The 2623-nt window shown below is 45.9% G+C and overlaps 1 protein-coding gene across 1 annotated transcript; it reads right to left on the minus strand.

Annotated features, from left to right (window-relative positions):
- Positions 1–956: 956 nt before the first annotated feature.
- On the minus strand, positions 957–2038 carry LOC136535373 (chaperone protein ClpC1, chloroplastic-like). Its single transcript, XM_066527659.1, has one exon. It carries the CDS (start codon positions 2036–2038, stop codon positions 1319–1321), a length of 720 nt encoding a protein of 239 aa, XP_066383756.1. The 3' UTR covers positions 957–1318.
- Between the last annotated feature and the right edge of the window lie 585 nt (positions 2039–2623).

Raw genomic sequence — 2623 nt, forward strand, 5'->3', positions numbered from 1 at the left:
CTTCAACAGCTGGGCCGTCGCCTTCTTTGCACGGTCGGAACCAACGCGTATCGCCGCAATGGCCTCCCATGCCTCCTTAGCATAGCTCTTCGCCCCAACGGCTCCCTATACTCCGCTGACACAGCAGCGAGGATGGCTTCCAACGCTGATATGCCGCCGTCTTCGTTGTCGGTGCCCTTATCAATGGCATTCCAAGAGCCATCGGGCTCCGAGCTTGACCTTCATGGTTACCGCTCATTTGCCATAGTTAGTGCGAGTCAGCGTCGGTCAACTGGTGCCGCTGACCTCCAGCACTATGCGCACAACGATCTCCTGTCGTGGCTGGGCAGCCACAACAGCGCCACTACTATCACCCATCTCCAAATCATCCGTCATCGCCAGCGGTTACTCCGACGACGGCGCTTGTACGGCTCCGATACCACTTGTTAATCCCTAGCTAATTTGCACAGGTAAGCAACTAGCTTACCAGCACACACACTTACACACTATGGCTAAAGGTAGAAGAAGATATTAAAAACAGCACACTCAGCACAAGCACTAGCATTGACCAAAGCCCTACACTTTGGTTTGTAGCAACTAAACTGAATATTCCATTGCCCTTTGGATGAAATATATACAACTTTAGCTTGTACCTCTACCAGGTACATAGTTATTGACCAACTACCTACTCCTGAGTTCAACCAACTACCTACTCCTAAAGTATAGGGTTCACCAACTATCTACTCCTAAGGTATAAAGTATATCAACTACTCCTAGCAGTACAAAGCTTACCTCAACCCACTACCAAGTCATAGCTGATGTAATAGCCACCAACTAATATACTAGAAGTGGCCTATTATAATACTGTTACAGCTACCGAAACTGGTCGGCAGAGCCGATCAGTCCCCAACTCCCAACAAGGAGTGGTCGGCCGAGCCGACCAGTCTCCAGCCAAGAAGAGAATAGGAAGCAGCAAATTATGTCTTAACAATCCATACATCCGGGATATAAGTTACTAAAGTACAACATCAAACGCAGAGACATCCGTATCTCATTGCTAACAAGGCCTAATAATACAAGTGCATCAAACTGAAAATTCCAAGTTTCTTCCAAAAACAAGGCAACTCAAAAGTCTAGCATATATTTCATTCGCTAAATGCCTCTGCATCTATTCATTTCCATAGCAACCCTACTGCCTCACTTCCAACAAAAAGGAAAATCATGAAAGATAAAGCACCTAATGGGGCGGCCAAGTAATGTCAGTCTAATTTTACCATCATGAGGAGCCCAGCTGACTTGTAAAGAAGGCCATATTTCGGACCAAAGATTTTGACCTCAGTTAGGTACTGAGAGCAGGTTCCAGTGGCTCAGCAACACCGGTACCACCGTTCAGGACTATTACCTTGCCATCTGAGTCCACATCAACGATGGCAGAGTCACCTTCTTTAACCTCACCAGCCAGCATCTTCTCTGCCAGACTATCCTCCAGAAGCCTCATGATAGCACGCCGCAAAGGTCTGGCACCATAGCTCGGGTTATAACCTTCGTCAACAACTCTATCCCGGAACTTCTCTGTGACCTGGAGATTAATGTCCTTGGCCTTCAGCCTGTCAAACACTTCTTTCAGCATAATGTCAGCAATCTCTTTTACCTCCAATTTAGTCAGCTGCCGGAATACAATCATCTCATCCAATCTGTTCAAGAACTCTGGCCGGAAATACTGCTTCAACTCCTCGGTCACCAGGCTCTTGATCCTGTTATAGCTGGTGTCTTTCTCATCATAGTCAAGGTCGAACCCAATCTTGCGTCCTCCCTTCTCAATCACACTGCTTCCAACATTAGATGTCATGATCAATAGTGTGTTTTTGAAATCAACTGTGCGCCCCTTGCTATCAGTTAACCGCCCATCTTCTAAGATCTGAAGCATCATGTTGAAAACATCAGGATGTGCCTTCTCGATCTCATCAAAGAGAACAACCGTGTAAGGGCGGCGACGGACTGCTTCAGTTAGTTGGCCTCCCTCAGTGTACCCAACATAACCAGGAGGTGATCCAATCATACAAGGATTACTAAATTATAAAAGAAAATCTATAACTACCAATCTATATAGGCACTGATCCTCAAACTTTTAACAGAGCTCGTACATGACAAGAATAGCTTACCACAAAAATTTCATAATTTTTGGAGTAAAGGAACTCTAGATATAAAAAACAAGTTTACATAAATTCAAAACACATTTCAATTTTCATTTAAATCCTCCAAAAATTCTACTGCAAGTTCAATAGTATAATTTTCCTAAATACTACACTTCTTAGGGACCTACCAAATTTATTTCACAATTTTTGAATCTACAGCCCGACTTATCAAATTTCAAAGATTGCACCGAATCTGTAAACAAATGACCTATCTTCTGAAACTGTGCCGCTGACGCAGGGTCCCACATGCCAGTTTGACCCACATTCGCGACGCGAGAACAGAGGAGGCGTCCAGGACGACGCTATCTCATCATCGGCAGTGACCTCGCCGGCGACGAAACCTGGACTACGTGACCTCCTTGACCTAGCGCACGTGTGGAGCTATCTAGGTGGGGCGGATGACCGACGCGAAGGATGGCGGCGACGGCCATGGCTGCTCAGCAAAGCTG

Source organism: Miscanthus floridulus, unplaced genomic scaffold, assembly GCF_019320115.1.
Source record: "Miscanthus floridulus cultivar M001 unplaced genomic scaffold, ASM1932011v1 os_2732_1_2, whole genome shotgun sequence".
Taxonomy (NCBI): Eukaryota; Viridiplantae; Streptophyta; class Magnoliopsida; order Poales; family Poaceae; genus Miscanthus; species Miscanthus floridulus.